The sequence below is a fragment of the Camellia sinensis genome, chromosome 4, assembly GCF_055761805.1.
Source record: "Camellia sinensis isolate YWXY chromosome 4, ASM5576180v1, whole genome shotgun sequence".
Classification (NCBI taxonomy): domain Eukaryota; kingdom Viridiplantae; phylum Streptophyta; class Magnoliopsida; order Ericales; family Theaceae; genus Camellia; species Camellia sinensis.
In genome coordinates, this window is record NC_138964.1 from 47,298,172 (window position 1) to 47,321,439 (window position 23,268).

Consider the following 23,268-nt stretch of genomic DNA (forward strand, 5'->3'; position numbering starts at 1 on the left):
CTAACCTTAGAACACGGATCTATCGGTTCGATCTCTAGGGATCAAGCTTGGAAATCTTCTCTCCCTCAAGAACTCCTCTCCCTCTTCTAGAGCTTCTCTCTTTACTCTTCAAAACAAGTATAGAAACAAATCATGGGTTTCTCTCTCTGCCGGCTGACTTAACTCTCAGCTCGGACACGTGGCAACGGCTGGTTGGTTCTCTTCAAAAAGGTGATAGATTGACAAGACAAGACTATGACAAAGTGTATCTAACAAGCTACTCGGTAAGGCACCCCGGTAAGTGGTGACAATGACCTCGGCTAGGAAGGACAACACTTGACCAAGCTATGCCACACCTTGGCCTAGATGTGCCACACCTCGGTCTAGGTCATACCACTCCAGGACAAGATCGCTTGGGTGCAAAGGTAACATCTCGGCCTAGATAATACACATCTCGGCCTTGGTGATTAACACCTCGGCCTAGATAATGACATCTCGGCCAATATGTCAAAGCAAAGGTGGAGGTCAAACAAAGGGGTTCCAAGATACTTCTAGACTGAAGATGACCTTGGCTTGGGATGATCTAGGCGTAACATAACTCAGGCTTGGCATGACCTAGGCTCAACATAACCTAGGCTTGGCATGACTTAGGCTTAACATAACCTAGGCTTAACATCAAGGAAGGGACAAAGCATGTACACAATACTCAGGCAAATCTCATAAACACAAAACAAGGCATGGACCTTACATAGGCAAAACAAGTCAAGATTCATGAATGTAAACTTATCAAGACAAGTTATGTAAATGAACATGAATATGACTAGGACATGAATATGGGTCGTTACCGCATCTTAACATGGTAAAACATACAAATGCATGCAAGCATGACTAGGACATAAAATGTGGGTTGTTACAACACGAGCGGTTTGCCCAGAAACTTAGAATTTTATTTTGCAACCCAAGACAAGTTCCAATGCCCAAAACTCAAAATTTTCAACCCGGAAAAGTTACGAGAGGTTAAGTAAGGTTAGGAAAGAAATTTCAACAATCCAACACGATAGATAAAACGCCGAAAGTAATGCACACAAACTTACTAGTCAATACTAATCAAGTCCAAGACCCGGGACATCACAGAAACCTCAGGGGAGGTGAGTGTAATTTACTTCCCCTTTCTTTTTATTTTTTTGGCCCTTTCTTAGAGAGTTGTTTGTCTCTCTCTTTTTCAAATTTCCACCATTGTTGCTCAAGTTTTGAGCTTAGAGTGGGAGTCCTTAGAGTGAGATTTTGCATAATCTTTGTAAAGGGAAGTTGGAGAGCTCGTCATACTTTTCATAACAACAGTCTTTGATTCTTGATCCAGCAAGCTTTGCATTTTCAGATTTGTTTTTCTTCATATTTTGAGGTAAGAATTTCTTTGATTCTTTTCAATATATCACTATAGATGGATATGTGGTACTTTCTATTGCATAAAAAAAAAAGAAGAGTTTATAAGTGATTTTCGAAATACATTTAGATGAGATTTTGGGTCTTGCATCAAATAGTTTAATCTTACATTTTGTTGTTGATTGTGAAAATTTTAAGCTAAGAGAACATGTTTATTATGGTTGAAATAAAAAGTCCTAATTTTTTAATTTAATGTTTATGAGAATGAAAAGAGAAGATGATTTTTTTCTTATATAAACATTGAGTCATGTTGATTTTTTTGTGAATAAGAAATGTGAAACGGGAAGAGAAGGAAATTTCAATGGTTGATCTTGTGATGTGAAAATATGATGAACTGATGTTATTAAAAGTTAGTTGTGAAGTTTAAAATGAAAAAGCTTAATTTTTATTTCATGGTTATGTAGTACGAAAAAGAGTTAGTGTTTATGAATAGTTGAGCTAGGTATTGTTATTGGAAAATTGAAAAATGTGATAGTTAAAAAGTAATTAATAGATTATTGTAATAATCATTGTGAACTAGAAATGAAAAGTAGAGAGAGAATGAAGTAAATGATTATCATGAAATTGGCCTACATTGTAAATATTGGTGATTGAAAATAGGGGAATCAATTGTGAACATTACGAAATGATATAATTATTAATCTAACTCTAGACAATATTAGTAATATTGAGGTATGGAAATGTTATGAGAATCGCACTAACTTGTTTCTAATAATTTATATTATTACTATTAAATGCTTAGAGGTTTTGTCGTTGACCATTGGTGGAGAATGATATTATTTGTTGTGGAATGGATGTGAAATAGGTTGATATGAAACCTTATGTGTTGTTGATTAACTACATAATTACATAATTATGTGAGAATGAATGAAAGGAAATTGAGATGCACGTGTTATGGAATGTGATTGTGCTATATAGAGGTAACACGATCCTTCCGACTAGCAACCGATAAAGCGGGCTAATGTGCTATATAGAGGTAATGCGTTCCTTCCAGTTTGCACCTGGTAAAGCAGGTTGTGCTATATAGAGGTAATGCGTTCCTTCCGGCTAGCAATTGGTAAAGTAGGCAGACATGGGTCTTGGCGAGACCAGGATGGTAACGTGGAGCTTGGTGAAACCATAAGTTGTTTATATTATTATAAGGTTTTATTGCTAATGTGTGTATATTTGAAGAGATTACTGTTGACGAAAATATGTATTGAGAATATAGTTGAAGTTGTGTTATGAGGTGGATATTGAATTCGGTAATAATGTGAGTGTTGTTTGATGTAAATGAGTAGCACAAGATTACAAAGGATTAATTGTGGATTGATTTTGTCACACCCCAAATTTTAATTACTCGAAAACATTATCAAAGCCTTTAAATTAGGTCCATTTTTTTTTTCGTATACAAATATCTATTACACTTGAGTAATAGAAATACAATGAAACATGTTCTCTCTCTCAATGAATATTACAATGACAACAATACATGCCAGTCCCCTACTGTGTTACAAATAAATAAATACAAGTACAAGATCCATTTCATTTACATCTACTACAAGGTTATACAAAGGGACTCAAGAACTCCATAAATCTTCAATCAAATAATCCAAACTTTCTTCCTGTAAAAAGATGAAACAACCACGGGGTGAGCACTAATGCCTAGTAGGGATCTCATAGTTCTCAATGAATAACTAACACACAGATAGAAATGATCATGCATGCAGGGTGATACCATATAGTAAAGTGACATTTTGTAAATTCAAAATATTACACGGAAAGTATTTTTTCTTAAAATTTCACTTGAACATTTAAGAAAACTTCCTGCCATAAATGTAGTCTCTCATCATTTGGAGGGCATAAATTCTCTTTGAAAACAAGTACACTTAAAGAAGAACATCATCTTAAATTTATCAACCCGATTCCAAATTATTCCTCATTTCATTTCCATTTTAATATTCCACATTTCATTTCCATTCTAATATTACACATTTCATTTCCATTTCCAAGTACCATACTCCATAACATCAAAATCCAAAGAATTAGGGTTCAACATAACACGAGAATTACAAACCCCTTTTTAATTCAATTTTCCAATTATTTACAAAATAAAACTCATAATCTTCCCTTTTGTCACAAGCAATCCATTGAGTTCATCATCACTAGCCCCTAATCCAATTACCCACATGATGCCAATTTCAATCCTTAGTCCATTTTCCTTCAGTTCATTTTCAATTCATTTATTCTTCTCAATTCATGAGTCAATTTCATTATTTCACAACAACCAAACTGAGACTACAACTCAATGGTTTTCCAATCATACAAAATACACATAAACATTTCAAATTGCCATTTTACGGAAATTTTGTTCGCGAGATCAGCACCCATGTATAAATTTTGGGACTTTCACCCAGGACACTCCGGCCAACTTAGTTATGATGGAGTCGATCCCCTTTCTCCTCCCAAACAGTGGAGTCCATCCCCTTTCTCCTCCCAAACAAACATACATATACAATGTATTTAATCACATAATCACACATGGAGTACATCCCATTTCTCCTCCCAAACAATCATACATATACAATGTATTAAAACACACAGTCATATTCAATGACAACCATTTTTTAGACTTATCATATTATTTACTCTTTTTCACTAGCACAATACATGTGATCCAAAATATGATTTTCAAAATGAAACAAGTACACTTAAAACATAACACAAGAATTTCCAAAATCTCTTTTCAAAACATACAGTTTAAATCCTCAAAATCCATTGCATTCTCTATGATATGCATGATTAAAAAAATAGTCCGGTTTGCCTAGTTAACATGCAATTTCAACACCAATCACAGCTATCCTCCACTGATAGATCAAAACAAATACATCTAAACCGATACATAAATTCCTTTAAAGATATGCTTTTCCAAAATCTCATATAGGAGTGATAATGCATATCAAACTCCACCATCATCATTAATAATCCTCTGATTTCATATTTACAATGACAATTTTAATTTTTTTATACAAAATAACGGTTTGATCCAATTAGGGAAAAACTCCCCTTCTTCCAAATATCAACCCAAACTCGACACAACTCAACTTGATTCAACACAATTCAACATAGTCAACACAATTCAATATAATCAACACTATTCAACATGATTCAATTCAACACTACTAAATGTAATTCAACATAATTCAAGGTGAACTCCTAAATCCCCATTTCATCTTTTCATCCCAAGTTTCATGCCATCCACATCATTAACAAATTCTTTTCCCCAAATTTCATTTCATATTATAGCATGATTTACAATATCCATAATAAAGGTTCAATCGCTAATTTTTAACATAATTTTCAAACATTTCCAAAATTCAATTAAACTTGTATATATACAATTTAACCTCTCAATTTCGTGATTCTACTTTCAATTTGGGCAAAATCATTAATTATCATCATGAATCGACTTCGGGTTTTCAAGAAAAATTAAGGTTTTCAAGAAATAATTAAAACTTCTCACACCACCACTTTTTATCCCAAATTTCCCATTGATTATACACCTAAGATTCATAATCCACAATCTTAACCCAACAATTAAACTCCAACACTTCAAACCGTAAACCCCCAAATTTCATGATTTAATACTACATGCTCAAAAATGTAGATTTTGTATGTATATAATCAAAATACTACAAATCTATCTATAAATGTAAGTATTGAAGAAGAACTAGGACCCCTACCTCAAGAATCGAGCAAAAGAGCAAGCTTTGATGAGATTCCTTTCGGATTTGTGAAGGAATTCAAACTCATGAATCGACCAAAAAATGAAGAAGGCTTGAAGAAATTCAAACTCAACCAGGCAGACCGCTCGAGCGTCCAAACTTGCGCTCAAGCGCGCAGACCAACAAAGCCAGCCGCTCGAGCGACCGCTCCTATGCTCGAGCGGGAATTCACAACTCTCAGAATCTCGGACAGACTACAAAAGTATTGGAAGTCTCACAAGTCCGCTCGAGCGTCAACTCCCCCGCTCGAGCGAAGGAAAAGTTCTAGATTGCTACAGATTTTGAAAATAAACAAAGTGATGAAATCATTTGGATTGGAAAAGATGAGTTGTGGAGTTGCCGAAATGGTTAATGTGTATATGATATTCGAGATGTGATTTAGTTTTGAAAATCTTTTTGAATTGAAAATGATGAGTTACAAAGGTCTGAAAATAGATTTTCTTGAAATGATAAAAAAGGATTCTTTTGAGAAAAAGTATACGTATGTATGTACGTATATTTTGGATATTAAAAACAACACTATATATATATATTTATTGAGCTGGAGCATTCATGATCTTATATATCTATAATATACTATTGTTTAGAATCATTAGGATCGCTACTGGATATTAGTGTTCATCCCACGTTGTTAACCATTTTTCAAGTGAGAAGTTTGGAATATAGTTCAAGACCATGGAGTCTCCTTATTTGTTGGCCATGGGGTCTATTACTTGTAGGCGGAATGCCATCTTATTGTAACACTACAAAAAAAGTGGTCTATAACGGCGCTTGAATCAAGACATTTTAAAAAATGTTGTGGTATACCTCAATAGTCAACACGTTTTTCAAGGCGTGATGCTTGTTGATGGTCTCAATGAGCCAAGTCTGTTTAACTTAACAGACACTTAACCCCATTCCAATTACAAAAGTAATACACAATCTCTCTCTCTCACGATTAATATCGATCTCTCTCACCCTAGCTGTTCATCGAACTCGATCTCTCTCTCTCACACAAATCGCAGATCCGAAATCGAAAAAGAAAGTCGATCTAATCTGATCAAAATCCGAACTCGATCTGATCTGATCTCTTTTGCATTTTGTTAGATCTGATCTCTCTCTCACAAATTGCAGATCCGAAATTGAAAAAGGAAGTCGTTTTTATTTTGTTTTTCATTAACAAAATCGGTGTTTGATTTCTTTGCAGGTGGCGAAGAAGTGTAGAGATCAGTTACATGAACTTGTAAAGGAAGAGATAGAGAAGAAGGATTCGAGTACAAAGGAGTGGAAGATTGCGATGGAGAGAAGCTTCAATCGCATGGACAATGAGGTGATTGCATGGAGCGAAGCGTTCTGCGCGCCGAGAAATATCGATTTGAAGGTGTAGACGTCCCCGAACGTCCTGGGAGGGGATCCCGTCTCGTTCATTTGGGGCTCACTACAGTTCAGGACTCAATGTCACAGTTCTTAATCTGATCTCACAATGTGCAATGTGAGATTGATAAATCACCAAAGAGTCCAAATCTGACAAATCGTTTTGAAAAACAGATTTTTAGAAAGAAGTGCCAGACATGGACTGATTTGCCAGATACAGAGTCGCCACTTAAATATTTTTTTATTTTTTGGAAAATTTAGGAAACCCTGACTCGTTGCCTAAGGCCACATATCTGTCATCACCAAAGTTGCCTCGGCTCGGGAACTTGGGTACGATTGGGGAAGGTCAGCTATGAGCACCCCCGCTCGCCCGATCAAAGATCGGCCACTACTAAACATGATATCTCGTTTTTGAAAACATATGCGTTCCTATTCCGATTAATTAGCTAGAATTACTATGTGATGCGTGCAGCAAAACAAGTATAGACTAGATCGCCTGATTTGGAACAAAGCATCGCACATCCGTTTTGTTTGGAAAATGGTTTGGGGTTTGCTACTCTCGAGCAGGCTAAAACACAGATTTCAATGAATTGATCCAATTCAAGTAATCTAACCTTCACCCACAGGCATTCAGGCAGTTATATCATATAAGCACATAGCCTCATGATAAGCATGCTGTCATGTTAACACTTACACACATGCAAGATGCTAAAGCATAAATACTCACCTAGTACTCCGAGCCAAAACAAGGAACATGTTAGTAATCAAATGTATGATCTAAGTCCATGTTAAGATGGCTAATGCATCGCATACAAAATGCAACTAGAATAGGCTCGACATCCGCATGTGAAATGCAATAACTCGATATACGTATTCAACTTGGAATTTGAAATACTATGTAGTTAGTATGATGCGCCGAGCCCGGTGCATGCAATACAAATGAATGATGCAAACATGCATAGCATAAGGATGCTAATTGAAACATGCCCTAGAACTAACCATCATAAGCGGTTAAGTAGAAGGGAGAAAGAAATTGTGGTTGGAAGACATGCATCACACACGCGCACGCTTATTACAAAATTGCCCTCTCTCGGAGGGTCCGAATGAATGATACAAATTAATTAACTAATAAGCTAATTAAATATTACAGACCCTTAATTAATTAAACAAATTAATTAAATTACTGAAAGCAGTAAAACAGCCTCGGGAAGAGGGATGAATGCAGGCACGCTCGGCTCTGCTCAGAAACCCACCACCATGTCACATGTTGCCTCTGTTTACACTGCTCTGCACCTCTGAGGACTGTACAAGTCTCCAGGATATTTTTGAACCACTCCCTGATCACTTTAGGAGGTCACTGACCAAGAGGAATGATCACCGGCCATGGAAAAGTGGTCATCGACCAGTTATGGGGATATCGACCAACAATTCATGGCCGGCCGGCACTGAATGTGGTCGGTCGGCCATCTCTTCCTGCAGAACCCTGTTTGACAGCAGTAGAGGACAGACAAGACATGGCAATGCATTTCAAAGCAATGTTTGCACCACCACCCTTCTCATCATGTTTGAGACTCAAAGGAGTGTGGTACTCGACCCTCGGGCCACCAATCACGTATTTCAATGCATGATGGCCCAAGATGCCAAGTTGTGCAATTTCACTATGGAATGCAATGCATAGAACACACAAAGGGGTCCCAACCTCTATCATGATTGATTCAAGAGGCAAGAGATGCATGCGATGATACTATGCAACCTAAGCATGGAAGTTAAGTATGCACCATGAAGATGTGAACAAGCATGCAAACATGCAAGCATGTGACAACATACAAACATGTAACAACATGTTAAGTGACTAAAAGAGAGAATGCATGCCAAATACATTACAACCTAAGCATGCAACAACATGTCATGGATTAAGTACACAACGAGGCACAATTGAACTAGCATGCTACAACATGAAATTCACTAAACATGCAACAAGTATGTGGCAACATACTAGGCAAGCATGCAACAACATGCCAGGATGGTCTTAAACTAATATGGGCAGCCCTCAAATAAGCCCAAATTATTGGCCAAAATGCTAAGAACATGAAGGTAAATTTACATACAAACATGCATGCATACATGGTCCAATACTTAAGCATAAAGCAACTTTAAGTACATTTAAAAGGGATGAACATGGATATATGACAAGCATTGATAAACTCTGAAATCATGTTAAGGATGGTGCCAAACCAACCAAACCATGCAAATAAGGCATGCAACAAGGTCCAAAACTCAAGGCTAGCCAAGGGGCTCAAGCCATGACCATGTCAACCAAGCCTCAAAGGGCCAAAAGGACTCAAAACAGTCCCGAGGCAGACCAAAATAAGGCCAAAGACACACTTAGATGGCATCTAAATGGTCTAAGCATGGAAGCGTACACAAAGGTCCAAACATGGAGCATAAAACACAAACTATCCAAAGCACGGAATAGGTGATAAATGCAAGTAGTTGAGCATGCTATATGGACTGAAATATCATTATAAGTGATGCCAAACCACTGAAATGATGCAAGTAGAGCATGCTAGAGAATCCAATACTCAAAGCCTACAAGCTAGATTGCATGGTAGCTATACAAAGCAAGTCATGGATGACCCAAACAACCAAAATCAGACCTCAAGCACACCAAAACATGCATAAAAGCTTCACAAAGCTAAGCCAAAATCATGCTAAAAACACATGTTACAACATGATGCATGTTAAGGTCAAAACATGGGATTACAAGACAAGTGTATAGAGCATACAAGGCATGTCTAAACCAACTTAAAACAATGCTATATCATGGAAAAACAAAGCCTAATATGCATTGAAATGGAGCTAAAGCAAGCTAGGCACACATGCTACAACACAAGCCACTTATGCAAGCATCAAAGACAACGTGGAGAGGGGATGACCCTCTCCTATTTAGGACCTCAAAACCACCTCTCCACCACTAAAAATCGTCTGGGTTTTAGTGGTAGAGAGGTCATGCAAAGCTCAAAATAATGGCCAAAAGGTATGGCCAAAAGGTATGGCCTTAAACAAGGCCTAACAAGGCCTTAGAGGGGGGAAACAACCCCAAACCTCAAAGAAACCTCAAACAAAGTTTAAAAACAGGTAAAAACAGAACTTTTCTTAGTTTGTAGCTAAGCTTAAAAACGGATGGAAGATAGGTTAAAAGCATATGCAAAAATGGGGAATAAAGGGAATAGTTCTCACCCTTGTAGACCATCTTCAAGAAGACCACTCTAGCACCTTCCTTGGGTCAAAACCAGCTCAAAAACTTCAAGAACAACCCTTTGGCACCTCAGCAACCAAGGTATGGTGTAATACTATGTGTCTTAGTGCAAAACTAAGAACAAAACACCTTTTAGCACACACAAATCAAAAGGAGAGGGAGATATAGAGATAGATAGATATAGGATTCTCTAACCCTAATCTCAGACCTTTGGACCTTTTTGGGAACCCCTGAGGAGGGAGGAGAAGCCCTCCCTTTATAGGAATTCCAATCTTGCAAAGCTTACAAAACAAGCTAAGCAAAAGGGAAATCCCTCCATACACGTGTATGGAGGGGGGCATTGTGGATGCCAGCTATGACAGCTGGCATAAAATATCTTCCAAAAGCAGATGAACAATGGTCGGCCAGCCAAATATGACAAATTGACCAAAACAATGGTCGGCCGACCATAAAGAGTGCCGACCGGCCATCACCAATGGCTGGTAGCAACAAAACAAGGCCGGTGGCCTCAAGCCATGGCCGGTGAGGTGTGGGGATGGCCAAAAAGCCATTCCCTGCCCTTAGAACAAAAACAACAAGTGTTTGGTGCAAAACCAAACACAAAACAAGCAAGTCGAGAGATCCTGAGGCAAGGCGCGTAGCCGAGACCTCCGAAAACTCAAAACGAACACGAATATGGATGATCACCGAGTGTTCAAACGGTGACGTCCAAGTCTTGAGGACGGTCAAAAATGGGGTGTCTACAGAAGGATCTGAGTGAGAAGAAGCAGAGCTTCCGGCGGAACGTGGTGTCGCTGGCGGTGGAGCTCAAGGAGGTCTGAAGTCATCTCGCTTCACAGGAGCAGTCATTTGCTCTCCAAACCCTAACAAGGCAGGCATGTGAATTTGTATATTTGTTTATATGTTTCTATGTATATTTGTTTGCATCTGTGTGTACTTTGGAAATAAAATCATTTCATTTCACCTTTTTGTTCTTCTCTGTAAAGTGATGTTCTTTGTGGGACCTTCTCTAATTTTGTGTATTTTTGGTTTTTTTTTTTTTTTTCCTAGGCAGAGGCGAAAGCTAAGAAGATAGAGGAGGAGATGTATAGATTGCAAAAGAGCTTAGAGGAGAGAAATGGGCTGCTTCAAGCATCAGCATCTACTATTGGGAAGGTATGATTTCGCTCTGTTTTCTTTTTATGCACTTGATTGCATAGCTTTCTCTTGATTTTTATTAAAGTATATATATATATATATATATATTTTGAATTTGGTTATTAATTCCATGATTGGGCTTTGGTTGATTTTGCATGAGTTTATGTGGTTGATTTGTGTGTGTTTCCAGCATCTTGTTGTTTGAGGCTTCAACTTGCCGGACTCATCTGATCCTCATCTTTTTGGCTTTTCTTATTTGTTTTCTGGCTAAGTGAGAATATTATAAGAATCATGAGATTCATGATTAGATATTATTGTTTCTCTTTGTGGTTTGATTAGTTCAATAACTGTGACTTTATTTATTGGGTAAAGTTGGGAAAAGAAAGAATTAATCATAAAATTAATTCTATATATTTTTTTATACATGATTTAAGACTGTTTGATATGATAGAATAAAAATGGTTCTGTTTGGTACAATAGAATAAAAATGATTAGAATACGATGCATATGGGAAAGGGAATGTGATAATCATTCTCATTTAAGGGCTTCTGGTCAGTGCTCACCAGACAATAACAAGAGAGTTCAAGCTTTCACGAAACACTTCTTGAAAGACAATAAGGAAATTTCTAATTTTGTAGGTACATATGTTATAATCCCACATTGGTTAAGAAAAGATTTTAAAATAGCCTTTGGAACATCATACCAAAATAACATCCCACATTACTTACATGACAAGGATAATGTATTAGGTGTTTCTCTCTTTTTACTTACTTTTTATTTTCAATTGAGGAAGATTTCATCAAACCGTACAAATAATAACCAACACAAATTTCTCAGCTTAGCAATCAATATCAACTACCAACATAAAAGAGAGAAAATAGCCCATAATGAGAAAAAACAAACTTAGGATTCTTTTGGAAAGTGATTTTTTTTAGTAATTTTTTGACTAAATTATGAAGTGGAAATATATAAAGTGTTTTAAAATGATTTTGACTTTTTATGAAAAAATATATACTAAATTAAAAGAAATTTTGACTTTTTTTTTTCAAAATTATAAATATATATATATATATATATGACTTTTTAGTACCTACTAATTTTTAGAGTGGTATTACATCTCCCAACATATCACTCTCATTTTGAGAGCCTCTAATTGAGCACGCTTCAATTCACCCCCATTGATATGGAATGGGTCATATAAAAGAAAAATTCACATTTCTCATTCTCCTCTCTCTAAAAAAATACTACATCCCTCAATATATCACTTCTAATAAATAAAAAAAAAGAAATAATCAATCATGCTCCAACATCGGTGCATAGTTTTAAGTTTTAAATGAGCTTTTGATTGTTGACTTTGTATTTGGTGTTTTAGTTTTGAGATTGTTTATTTATTTGGTGTTTGGTTGGAGTGAGATTTGATTATTATTTTGTATTTGAGTTTTTGGATAGGAATAAAATTTGATTATTGATTTGGTGTTCATATGGTATTTGATTTTTTTTGGTTTGGAAATTCCTTCAAGCGCAGGGATCAGATTGGATAAAATGTGAGTGCCCAATTTGTCGTAACCAGGCTTGGTTCAAATTGACATCATCAATGCTATTGAGGGCGTAGAAGCGTTTAGACATGCGCTCTTAATGCATTTCTACATCTTTCCTCTTGAAAGAACAACGTTTCATGTTAAGATATCCTTCTCTGGCTTGAGAGGTGTAAGGATCCCAGGCACCTAGAAATTCAGTATGAATGTGTGCAATAAGGGCATCGACATTAGGAGTTTGTCTGATTGGCACAATGAGAAAGCGATTAATAGTGTGATGGAACTGTTGCATACAAAATCAAATTGACTCTCTGTTGTTTATGGTTTAGTAATTTATCAGGTACAATAAAAGTGAGTAATGGATATTATTGAGTCCTATTGAGAAACTCCAGACAGAAATTCTGTCCAAATTTGGTATTGGTCTTGATTGTTGCACCGTATTCACTCTTCCTTAAGAAAAATATATTGCATGCTACAGGATGTTGCAGTCAAGGTTCTAACAGTCCAAGATTTTTGTGATGATCAGTTGAAGGAATTCTTGAGGGAGGTATGTATTTAGTAGACACTATTAAGAGTATCTGCTCTGTTATTAGATAGGTGTTGATTGAATTAGAACTTCCATCTGAATTGCTAGATTTGTGCATGTGGTTTCATGTATCAACATATTTTTTGAGCCATGAATTGAATCCATTTATTTCCAAAACGCAAGTGTTCAGTGCCTTTCTTGTTTATCTGTAGCTTAAGTTGTAGTTGACTTTTTTTAGGTTGCGATAATGAAGCGTGTTCGTCATCCTAATGCTGTGCTCTTCATGGGTGCGGTTACACAACGGCCACATTTGTCAATCGTGACAGAATATCTACCAAGGTAAAGACATTTTTGAGTTCCTAATTCATTGTCCCGCAGTCTTGATGGCTGTGCCACTGCCATCCTTCTCACATGGGTTGGTACTGCAACGAGAGAGGGGTTGCTGGACGCAGTCAAAATTGTTGTGAATTTAGCAATTTGCTTCCTGAATTATTTTATTATTTGAACTACTTCTATCTAAAGCAAGTGATGGAAGGCTAACTTTGCACAAATCCTGATTTTGTGGAACAGGGGTAGTCTATACCGCCTCATCCATAGGGCAGATGCTGGTGAAGTTTTGGACCAAAGGAGGCGCTTACGCATGGCTCTGGATGTGGTTTGTAGTGGGCTTTACTGTTATGAACCTTTTCTATTGTTAACACTTGTTGTTGTATTATTAATTTACGCTATTGCACTCGATGCAGGCCAAGGGTATTAACTATCTTCATTGTCTTAGCCCTCCGGTAGTTCACTAGGATCTTAAATCTCCAAATCTGTTGGTTGATAAAAATTAGACGGTGAAGGTACATCTATGAATGTTATAATCTTTTCCCTATTGCTAGTCAAACAACAAACTCAAGCTTTATCTTATACATTATGCTCAGGTATGTGATTTTGGGTTGTCCAGATTCAAAGCAAACACTTTCATATCTTCAAAATCTATTGTTGGAACAGTAAGTCTCTCTTTCTCTCTCTCCCTTTCTCTCTCTCTGAGCATAAAGTTATATAATTGGACCAGAACATAAAATAAAACTTATTGATGAGAATGCTAGTCATGCCTACTGACTTGAGCTAAACCAAGCACTCTTGCAACAAATCTAGCCATTATCTGGATGTGTTTTGTTTTAACAAGCCTTCACAGGCTTTGGAAAGCATATACAAATGTAGGTGAAACTCTTTTGGGAGGCAGTAACAAATGGACCTGTATGGATCTGTATGTTTTTGCAACACCTTATAGGATTACCTGGGATTATTATTTCTCTGCCTGAGGCCATACTTTGAAATTTGAATATTGGGAGGAAGAAGCAGAGCTGGAATATGTATTATTGTGTTCATCCTTTTTCTTTTTATTCTTCTATAGAAATCTGTCATAAAAGGTTGGCTCAGAAGCCTTCTGGTTTGATTGGATTTGGTGATATGGTTCTATTATGGTCATTGCTTTGGAATTATAATGGTTTCATTACATAGGTAACATGTGGATAGTGTGTTGAACTATCTGTATTTATGTGATGAACGTGAAGTTTGAATGTGGTGCTTGCAAGTGAAGGTGAGAGTTTTGAATCTGGCTTGCGATTGATGTGCTACCTTTATTATTGACAATGATTATAATTTGCTAACTTTATATTTTTTTTTAATTTTTTCTTGGGTTAGCTTCTTTATTTTTTTTTTATGACTGATTCCAGTGTTTTTTTTTATTTTTTTTTTATTTTTATAGGAGCATTGGCCAGCTTGTTCCTTGAAATAAGCATTGGCCCATGAATGAGTTATCCAATATTTTGATGGTTTTGTAACATTTTTTGGGGTATGGTTTGTGGTTAAATATAAATAGGTAGGAAATATTACAATTTTCCTTCTATTGTTTGTCAAATGTAAAATTTTAGCAATCTGGAAGAGGATGGAAGAGGAATTAAACTTGTTTGGTTTATTTTTAATTTATGTGTTTTTGTATAGAATCCTTGACTTTTAGATTTGACCTTATTTAGCTAGTAGTGCAATTTGACAATTGAATCCTTACTTTGCTGCTTTTTTTCTTTTTTTTTTTTTGAAGCATTATTTTACAGATTTAGTGAGTTCAAATGAAATTTATTTATATTTTTTCTTTCTATAAATTGCAGTGTTATTTTTTTTTAAAATAAGGAGAAAAGATGGCGTTTTTGAAAAAACGTCATTAAATGTCGTCATATGATGTCAGTGTCTACCTGTAACGGAAAAGGCGTTTCTTCAAAAACGTCACTAAATGTCGTCATATTACGTTAGCGTTTAACTATAACGGTTTTTACATAACGGATGTTTGAAATTTACGGCGTTTTAAAAAGCGCCGGCTAAAGTCATTAGTGACGTTTAATAAACGTCATATACCTAAGACTGTGGCCGTATCCTCTACGCACATTATAAACGTCACTGTATCCTTTAACGGCGTTTCTAAGGCTTATAGTGGCATTTTTTAAACGTCGCTAATGCCAAAAATTCCTACAGTGTAATAAGGGTTGATCCCTTTTTATTTATTTGTTTTGTTTTATTTTCTTCTGTGTAAGCCTAAGGGCACATGTTATAAATTATTGTAGTTGAACAGTTTATCACCGTACATACGAGAGAGAACATTTATTGTTTAACTATTTATTCTTGCTTTTGCTTTTATTATTATTATGGAAATGGACTATAATTAGAGATTAAACAATAATATTCGAGTAATTAAATTTGGGCATTACAATAGTGATGTTTTTAAAACTTTAGTGCTCTTTTTGTTGTTGCCTTTGGCTGGTGCTTCGAAGTCTTCTCTATTTTCAGTTTCTGGCTGCATCGGATTACTGTTTGGGTGCTTATTTGGCTGCTTCAGTGGAGACTAATTTGGATCTATTATCTTGGTTTTTCAATAGCTTGTTTGAATATAATTTGTTGGTCTATTTGGTGAGATCTCTACTCTTAATTATTTAGAATTTATTTAAGGGTAGTTGTGAAACTTTTGTATTTTGTTTGTAATCATTTGAAAACTCTTGGTTGATAGTAAAATCGGACTACGGTCCCGTGGACGTACCTTACATTGAGGGAACTACGTAAAAATTCTTTTGTCGTTGTTGATTTGTTTTTTAGCATTATTTTTATTCCTTTCGATTGATTTACATTTGTGGAAAGTCATTTATTTCTCTAACACTTTCTATCAAATTTTTAATAATGAGTGAGGAAAAAATTACATAAAGACAAGATTTGAAGTTTGAGAACTTATTTGCTACGATTAAAAAGTACAGGACCAAAGGGAAATAAATTTGAATGAAAATTACAAAGTGAATAAATATACATGTATATAAGCTTTTTAAAGTGCAGTTGGCAGTACATGTGTGGTTTGGGTAGAAAAGGATTGTGAATTTATGTTTTTATATACCCTTTCAATAATATCACCTGACAGTCATGCCGGGATTTTTCGTTTGTTTCTCTAAAATGGGTTAATCATTGGACTTAGATTGGAACTTGATGAAAAGTTTGAACGGTTTAGTATCACAATTAAAAGGTTAAGAGATAAAGTGAGACAGAGTATAAAGTAGGTTACTAAGGCTTTATTTGTTTTGACGTAAAATATTTTACATAAAAAATACTTTTCTTGTAAATTAATTTTACACAAAATGTTTTTGTTTTTGTGTTTCGGCATTTGGTTGACACTGGAAACAAAAATATTTTATTTCCTAAAAGAGAAATTTTGATTCAATATAGTGTCATTTATGATTCTTTTAGTGAGTTAAGATACTTATTTGCAAAGGATAAATGTGTTGAGAATGGAGTGAGTGAGAGTCAACTTTGTAAAAATTGACTTACATAATTTTTTAAAAGTAAGTCATTTTTAAAAAAATGATGCAAAAATATTTTCTTTAAAAAATATTTTGTTTACTTTCTGTTCAACAAAACAATGAAAATGAATAAAATATTTTTGACAAAAATATTTTACGTCAAAATAAAGGGAACCTAAGTGTAATTTGCATATATTTTGACATTAACCACGAGAGATACCAATTCTTATGTTGTAAAAAGATTTGGCACTGTTGATTGTTGCACTTAATGGACTTTCACAATAGTTATTGTTTAATTGGTATGTGCTTAAACATGAAAGTGTTTTAAAGATGCATTAACCTTAAAGCTTTTGAAGGACTATAAAAGCGATTTTAAACTAAATCTACTCTAGTGCCAAACAGGACCTTCAATCCCATCCTAACTCCTGTTGAATAATTTATATTTAAATATATATATATATATATATATATATATATATTTTATTTTATGAATTAATAAAGAGACATGAGTTGTGAGTTTAAACCAAGTGGTGTAACTTTTGAGTTTAAATCGAAAGTAGTAACTTTTGAATCTATGGAATAACCCATCCCAACACAAAGATGGAAAAGGTTGCCATTTGGAGATGGAACTTTTTGTTTTCTATCTATAATTTATATTTCCTATTTCTCCTCTTCTACTTGGTGGTTTAAATCTAAAGGTATTTGAGATCTGGTTTCATTTGTGCATAACACAGTTAAACAACAATCATTAGATTAGGCTTTGGATTCGTTGATTACCCAGTGCACACTTGGAAAACCTAAACTCTAGATATGTGATTTATGATTATCTCCAATCTGATACACAAATCAAAATCATGGATACTACAATTCTCAACACACTAAGTCAAATCTAAGTTAATGCTCATTTTCAATAAAATTCATTTAGCTTTGAACTCAGAAATCAATAGATGGAACACAAGGGATTTAACGAGGAAAAAACAATTCCAACTGGAGTCCACCAAATGCAATTGGTAAAAAAAAATACAAGCCAAAGAGGCTAAGAAAATCCACTATGACAAAGCTCACGCAATCTACCTCCTAGTGAATCCATATCTAGTTGATCCAGAGATTCAATCCCATCTTCAAACCAATTTGCTTTTAGAATTTGAAGCTTATTAAGTTGATTCTACAACCTCGAACAAAGCTCGGATTCCACCAAAATAACATTGAAGAATGATCATGAATGACTCTCCTTTGAACTGAAAATCAATCACTTGAGAAGTATGAGATACATCGCTCAATTATCAAGGAAAAACTCGAAGAACTCAATCCTATATCTCATTCTCTGTTTGAGGAGCTTTCATAGAGAAATTCAAAATAGTTAGATCTAGATCTGAAGAGTTGGAACAATTACTACAAATTGAGTTCGAGTTGACTGCTCGAGTGATGTATCAAGATAAGCAATAGTAACAAACTTTCAACACATGAACCACTTAAGAAACTATGACTTCGCTTGAGCGCTCATTTCTTCGCTCTGGCAACCAATGCAACTGTCTAGTATCTTAGAAACTAGTCTAAGAAACTGCAAGCCTAAAGAGTTTGTAACTGTAGACAAGCCCGCGGGGGGACCTTGCTACAGCTCGGACTCGACTTTTTGTAGTCACGGTTCTTAATCTGAACCAAAGAGTCCAAATCCGGCAAATCGTTTTGAGAAAACTGATTTTTGAAAGAAGTGCCAAACATGGACTGCTTTGCCAGATACAGAGTCGCCACCTAAATATTTTATTTTGGGAAATTTAGGAAACCCTGACTCGTTGCCAAAGGCCACGTGTCCGTCATCACCAAAGTTGACTCGGCTCGGGAACTTGGGTACGATTGGGGAAGGTCACTTCGTGAGCACCCCCGCTCGCCCGGTCATAGACCGGCCTCTACTAACCATGATACCAATTTTTGAAAACATTGTATATTCTTATTCCGGTTATTAGCCTAGGTTACTATGTGATGCTCACAGCATACAAGTATAGACTAGATCGCCTGAATTAGAACAAAACATTTCATGTTTGTTTTTGAAAGATGGTTGCTACTCGCAAGTAGGCTTAAAACGCAAATTTTGCCACCCGTAGGTGGGCTTAGAAAAGATGGTTTTGCCACTATCTAGTGGGCTTGAAACAAACAATTGATGATTTATTCTAATCCAAGTAACCCAACCTTCACCCACAGGCATTCAGGCAGTTATATCAGATAAGCACATAGCCTCATGGTAAGCATGCTATCATGGCATTCACTCACACGCATGCAAGGATGCTAAAGCATAAAAACTCACCGAGTACTCCAAGCCAAAATAGACACTTATTAGAAATCATGCATGAATCCTAAGTATACAGAAATGCCTAATGCAACTGTAGACACCCCATTTTTGACCGACCTTAAGACTCAGACATCACCAGTTGAGCACTCGGTGATATTGCATGTTGTGCTTGTTCAGAAGTTTCGGAGTTGCGGCCGTAAGCCCTGCCTCCGGACTCCCGAACCCTTTTCTGTGCCTTGTCTTGGTTTGCGAACCAGACTCGGTTTTCTCTGTTTCTTTTCCTGAGGAGAGGGAGAGGTCCCGTAGACCATCTCTCAATGTCAGTAGGCTACATTTGGTGGCCGTAGGCCATTTTTCCCATTTCGGAGTCAGGTTCCCGGTTTTCGGAGCCGTCAAGCCGTGTGCCTCGGTTCGGGACCTCTTAACCGTCTCCTATTGCTCTGATTTTTGGCATACATCTTATTTCATCCCTTTTGAGGGACACTGGGGTCTGAGAAACCCACTTCGTGGCTGAATGCCACTTTCGGTGCTTAACAGCCCATTTTCGGGACCCCGAACTGCGTGTTCTGGCCCCGGAACATTCGTTTTGCAACGGTTTTCGTTCATTTTTGGCAGGTACCTCTGTTTTATCACGAGGAAGGTCACTGAAGGGTGGGAGGCCAGCAATTGTTGCAGCAGCCAGTTGTCTCTCCTCCGGAGCCTCCCGGCGCCCGTTTTTCCAACTTCCGGGCTAATGTTGAATACCTTGGAGCTAATGTTGTCAACTTTGAACCACATATCTGCGATCTACACATCTGGGAGGCCACTAAAAGTTGGTGGCCAGCCATTAAGGTCACCTGACCCTTTTGACCCCTTTCTTCCGGGCTAATGTTGAACCCCTTAGACCTTTTTTCTCGAACTTTGAACCACATATCTGTGATCTACACACCTGAGAGGCCACTAAAAGTTGGTGGCCGGCCAGTAATTCAACTTGACCCTTTTGACCCCCTCTTTGCGGGCCAATGTTGAACCCCTTGGGCCCACTTTCTTGGAATTTTAACCACATGGTTGTGTTGTACACACATAGGGGTACCTCTCCAGTATCTGGCCGGCCAGAAAAGCTCCTTGACCCTTTTGACCCCTAGCCGGCCGGCTAGGGGGTGTGGCCGGCCGGCCACCTCCAGCAAAAGTAACAGGCCGGCCTGCTTCCTTACGCTGTGCCCTTTACAGCTGTGGGGCAATATCCCCCAGATATTTTCTGTATCCGGGGGATATTTTGTGGGGGAGTTTTCCTCTCCTTCTCCCCCACCTTTACACCCCATTTTGGATCCTTATAACCAGCTGGTGGCCTTCTTTGTAGGGGTTAGAAAATTTACTCTTCAAGCTTCCATAGCCAACTCCATCTTCTTCCTTCTCAATTCTTCAAAAAACCCTAAGTCCCTAACCATCATTCCTTATACACCACCAAGCTCTACCACCACCATCTCATTTCCAGCAACAAGGAAGGATTCTTGAAGGCTAAAGAAGCTGCAAATCCATCCAAGAAGCAACAAAAGTTCGAATCTTCAAGGGTAAGTAACACTTTTACCCTTTTGAACCTTTTTCTTGATCTATTTCTAAGCCCCACTTCTCTTTGGTTTCAAGCTCCGGCCCTAACTGAAAAGGGCCATTTTTTGAGCTCATCTTCACTTCTCATTAAGGGCTCAACCCTGTTTGAGCCCTCCATAATACACTTGCTTCATTGACCATCTTGTATGTCATAGTTTTGCATGCTATTTTTGACCCATGAGAAATTTATTTTCGAGCATATTGTAAACTGATATTAGGCTTATTTTGAGCCCCTCTTCAACATTGGAGAAGGGATCAACCTTGTTTGGTGTCTCCATGTGTCACTTGTAGTTCAATCCCTTATTTGGCCTCATTTTTGCATAAGTTGATAGCCCTCTTTGCTTCTGTTTTTGGACCTTGGTCCGAACTGAAAGTGGCCTTGTTTTGGCCTATACTTCATGTTTCATTCACACTTTTTTTCTGTTTGGTGATTATTTTGTATACTTCATGTTTTAGCACCTTTTGAGCTTCATTTTACATCACATTTTTAGCATATTTGTATACTGATTTTGAGGCTGCTATATACTGTAAATGTTCATATTTTTGGTCCATCTTCAGTGTTGTAGAAGGAATTTTTTCAGTTTGGGTTTTGCTTATACCACTTGCTTCATTACCCCTCTTTTGGCCCCTATTCTTGCATGCCATTTTTGCCATACCTATGCTTGCTGTTTGGCCATGTTTATAACTGCGAAAGTGCATCTTTTGGGACTTTCTAGCTTCTGTCTTTGCATTGCATGTCCATATCGTGCATGTTTGGCATGGCTATAGGCCATTTCGGATGCCTATAGTCGCATTTCGGGACATTTCCTTGCATTTCATGTCATTTCGTTTCATTTCGGGACTGTTTTCCCCCATATTTTGTTGCTGAAATTCCATTGGCATGCTTGCATATCATTTTTGTCATTTCATCACATTTCATCATTGCCTCGGTTTGCGTGCCCGTGTGCACGCATTTCGAGGCACCTCATTTTTATCCGCCGGCATCCTATATGAGTGTGGCTGAGGCTCACTCATGTTGGTATAAGTCCATTTGTCATTTCCATGTCATTTCATATCATTTCATCATTGCCTCGGTTTGCGTGCCCGTGTGCACGCATTTCGAGGCACCTCTTTTATCCGCCGGCATCTTATATGAGTGTGGCTGAGGCTCACTCATGTTGGTATAAGTCCATTTGTTATTTCCATGTCATTTCATCACATTTTATCATCGCCTCGGTTTGCGTGCCCGTGTGCACGCATTTCGAGGCACCTCTTTTATTCGCCGGCATCCTATGTGAGTGTGGCTGAGGCTCACTCATGTTGGTATAAGCCCATTTGCCATTTCATATCATTTTACCATTGCCTCGGTTTGCGTGCCCGTGTGCACACACTTCGAGGTACCTCATTCGCATTGCATTTATTATCGCCTCGGTTTGCGTGCCCGTGTGTACGTATTTCGAGACACTTCATCTTCATTGCATTTATCATCACCTCGGTTTGCGTGCCCGTGTGCACGTACTTCGAGGCACTTCATCTTCATTGCATTTATTATCGCCTCGGTTTGCGTGCCCGTGTGCACGTATTTCGAGGCACTTCATCTTCATTGCATTTATTATCGCCTCGGTTTGCGTGCCCGTGTGCACGCATTTCGAGACACTTCGTCTTCATTGCATTTATCATCGCCTCGGTTTGCGTGCCCGTATACACGTACTTCGAGGCACTTCATCTTCATTGCATTTATCATCGCCTCGGTTTGCGTGCCCGTGTGCACGTACTTCGAGGCACTTCATCTTCATTGCATTTATTATCACCTCAGTTTGCGTGCCCGTGTGCACGTATTTCGAGGCACTTCATCTTCATTGCATTTATTATCGCCTCGGTTTGCGTGCCCGTGTGCACGTATTTCGAGGCACTTCATCTTCATTGCATTTATCATCGCCTCGGTTTGCGTGCCCGTGTGCACGTACTTCGAGGCACTTCATCTTCATTGCATTTATCATCGCCTTGGTTTGCGTGCCTGTATGCACGCATTTCGAGGCATGTCATTTCATAGCATTCTGTATGTTAGGATTGTATCTTAGTCGCATTTCATGCATATCATGCATATTGCATCGTGTTCGGGATAGGAGTTAGCTCGGGCACGGGAAACGAGGTACATTTCGTACTCCGAGTGACGGAATGTGTCTCGATTCCCCAGTCACCAACACTCCGGATTATCCATGATGGAGTTAGGTTTTTTTAGCTGTAGTTTCATGTGCATTCATCCTATATTAAGTTGTGCATTTCGACTCCTCGGCCATCATGCCTCGGTATGCGTGATTGGTGGCACGAGGATCGAGACATGCATATATTTGTGCAAATACATTGCTATGCCCCTTTCCTGCTCTCTGTTGCAGCAAAATCAGGAATCAGTAACTTTTTGGGAATTGGCACGCATTTCAAGGACAAGTGTAAACAGAGGCTAATTGGGGCATTCCGGTGGATTTCCGCGCAAGACGACCCGGACATGCATCATCCATCAGAAGCAAGGCAGTCCCTGGCTTGCACGCCAGTTTTATTTGCTTTCTTAGTTAATTCTTTAATTAATTAGGATTTTGTAAT

General features: G+C 37.5%; 1 protein-coding gene across 2 annotated transcripts; it reads left to right on the forward strand.

Annotated features, from left to right (window-relative positions):
• Positions 1–10,824: 10,824 nt before the first annotated feature.
• On the forward strand, positions 10,825–15,048 carry LOC145823322 (serine/threonine-protein kinase CTR1-like). 2 transcript variants are annotated; one of them, XM_082922888.1, is made up of 7 exons: positions 10,825–10,953; positions 12,949–13,017; positions 13,235–13,335; positions 13,567–13,651; positions 13,740–13,778; positions 13,920–13,988; positions 14,750–15,048. In XM_082922888.1, the coding sequence occupies exons 1-7, from the start codon at positions 10,882–10,884 to the stop codon at positions 14,777–14,779; spliced, it is 465 nt and encodes a 154-aa protein (XP_082779014.1). In that variant the 5' UTR covers positions 10,825–10,881; the 3' UTR covers positions 14,780–15,048. The 2 variants fall into 2 exon arrangements, with proteins under 2 accessions (XP_082779014.1, XP_082779016.1); XM_082922890.1 differs by lacking the exon at positions 14,750–15,048 and having other exon boundaries at positions 10,829–10,953; positions 13,740–13,814; positions 13,920–13,966.
• Positions 15,049–23,268: the final 8,220 nt, after the last annotated feature.

What these genes read in the sequence shown, in the direction of transcription:
- LOC145823322 (XM_082922888.1), top strand. Translation starts at nt 10,882, where the DNA reads ATGTATAGATTGCAAAAGAGCTTAGAGGAGAGAAATGGGCTGCTTCAA. An exon ending in TGAAGGAATTCTTGAGGGAG is followed by an intron (nt 13,018 to 13,234) that starts GTATGTATTTAG and finishes GACTTTTTTTAG; the next exon opens with GTTGCGATAATGAAGCGTGT. An exon ending in TACGCATGGCTCTGGATGTG is followed by an intron (nt 13,652 to 13,739) that starts GTTTGTAGTGGG and finishes CACTCGATGCAG; the next exon opens with GCCAAGGGTATTAACTATCT.